Source organism: Apteryx rowi, unplaced genomic scaffold, assembly GCF_003343035.1.
Source record: "Apteryx rowi isolate R43461 unplaced genomic scaffold, aptRow1 scaffold_67, whole genome shotgun sequence".
Taxonomy (NCBI): Eukaryota; Metazoa; Chordata; class Aves; order Apterygiformes; family Apterygidae; genus Apteryx; species Apteryx rowi.
The window spans coordinates 793,015-795,024 of NW_020450949.1; the positions used below are offsets into that span (position 1 = coordinate 793,015).

The 2,010-nt window shown below is 71.9% G+C and overlaps 1 protein-coding gene across 1 annotated transcript in view; it reads right to left on the bottom strand.

Moving 5' to 3' along the window:
- The window catches only part of ESPN (espin), a 12,741-nt gene that overhangs the window by 7,191 nt on the left and 3,540 nt on the right, over window positions 1-2,010 (bottom strand). The window contains exons 3-6 of the mRNA XM_026085434.1: window positions 769-955; window positions 499-681; window positions 281-412; window positions 5-192 (exon numbers count right to left, since the gene is read on the bottom strand). Of these exons, the coding sequence (XP_025941219.1) occupies window positions 5-192; window positions 281-412; window positions 499-681; window positions 769-955 (690 nt within the window). The remainder of the gene's footprint in view (window positions 1-4; window positions 193-280; window positions 413-498; window positions 682-768; window positions 956-2,010) is intronic.

The window sequence follows — 2,010 nt, forward strand, 5'->3', positions numbered from 1 at the left end:
CCGCTTCTCGCCGGTGCTGGACTGGCTGGAGCGGCAGGAGTCGTAGTTGGAGAGGGTGCTGGCGGGGGAGCCGACCTCGAAGCGYGCCTGCGGCGCCGACGCCGTGGTGTTGGGCGACGACATGCCCGAGTCGGGCTGCCGGCACTCCCCGTCGGCGGAGGGGTCCCGCGACAGCACGCGGTGCTCCATGCTCTGCCGGCACAGCGGCGCGGCTGGCTCAGCCCGGGGCGTGGGGCACCGCGCGGCCCCCCGGCCCCGCACCGCCCCGGCGCCCCCCTACCATGTTCTCCACGGTGCGCAGGTACTCGGCGCAGTGGCCGTGGCCGTTGTAGTCGGCGAGGTCGGCCGCCGTGTAGCCGTCCTGGTCACGCACGCTGAGGTCGGCACCGTTGACCACCAGGATCTGGCAGCACTGGGGGGAGGCGGGCGCGTGGCAGGGGCTGGGGCGCCGGCGAGCCGTGTGCCCGCCACCCCCCGCCGCCCCGCGCCGGCACCCACCTCCAGCTCGCCGTTCTCGGCGGCGTCGTGCAGCGGCGTGCCCCCCCAGGCGTCGGCGCTGATCTCGCCCCCGTGCAGCAGCAGCCAGCTCAGCACCTTGGCGTGGCCGCGGCTGGCGGCGAAGTGCATGGCCGTGGCGCCGTCGGCGTCCCGCTCCGCGAGGCTCACCGTGGTGAAGCTCATCTGGCGGCGGTGGCGGCGGCTGAGCGCGGCGCCGCCGTGGCCCCCAACGCCCGCCCGCCATCCCGCCCGCCCGCCCGCCGCGCTCACCAGCCAGACGATGACGGTGTTGTGGCCCATCTGGGCGGCGGCGTGCAGGGGCGTCATGCCGTCGTTGGCGCGCACGTGGGGGTCGGCGCCGCAGTCCTGCACCAGGTACTGGATGATCTCCAGGTGGCCCTCCTGGCAGGCGAGGTACAGAGGGGTGGCACCGGTCTTGGTCTGCGCGCTGAGCGTGCTGCAAGGGGAGCGCGGCGCCGGTCACCCGCCGCGCCCGGGCACAGCGCGGGGATGCACGGGTGCAGGGGACACGGGGACACGGGGACGCACGGGCACGGGGAGCAGCCCCGCCGCCAGGCGTTGCAGGCCGTGAYCCTGCACCCCGGCTCTCCGCTAGCTCCCCTCGCAGGTGCTGCAGCTCCCGCGGGAGGTCATTAAGGCAGTAAGCGTGCTTAAGCTAATCCCATTCCTTCGGCTGTTTTTGGACACTGCAATTTAGCAGTATTTTTAAATAAGCGGCTTAGGCACCCAATAACCATGGGGCTGCTGCAGGAGGCTGCGCCGCAGAGCTGCCTGGGGGCAGCCGGGCCCACACGACGGCACTGGGTGACAGCAGCCACGGCCGCGCCGGCTCCGCTGGCATGCGGCAGCCCCTGGCCCAGCGAGCAGGGAGCAGAGAGCCCTCGGGCCCACGGCCGAGCGCTGCAGCAAGCGCCGCCCTGCCCACGTCCCCACATCCCTGCATCCCTGCATCCCCACGTCCCCGCATCCCCGCGTCCCCACGTCCCCGCAGCCAGCGGCTGGTGGCCTACCCCAGCCGCGCAGGGAGCTGGTTTATTAAGCACTCCATAAAAACCTGTTGAATATTTAAAAAAGGAAGAGCAATAAATACTCCGCTCTGTTATCGCAAAGATCGCGGGTCCTTAATAATTGATCCTTGTAACCGTGAGAAGGGCCGCGGCCAGCGCTGCGCGGCCACGCGGCGTCCCTGGGCCTGGCGCTGCTCCCGCAGCTCTCCTCCCTCCCGTCCCATCCCATCCCACCCCATCCCATCCCATCGGCAAGGCGGCTCCGTGCCAGGCCCGCACGGCCACCGAGCCGCCACGGCGCTGGCCTCTTCCCCCGCCTGCGTCCCGACTGCAGGGGCCGGCGCCGGCGGGGCAGCCGGCACACCGCGGTAAGGGGCAGGTTGGCAGTGCCGAAGAGCCGCTTTCCGAGCAGTCTGGAAGGGGCTAATCCGCACCAGCGACCGCCGTCTGGGGCCGGGCTGCGAGCGCCGGGGCTTTGCCAGGC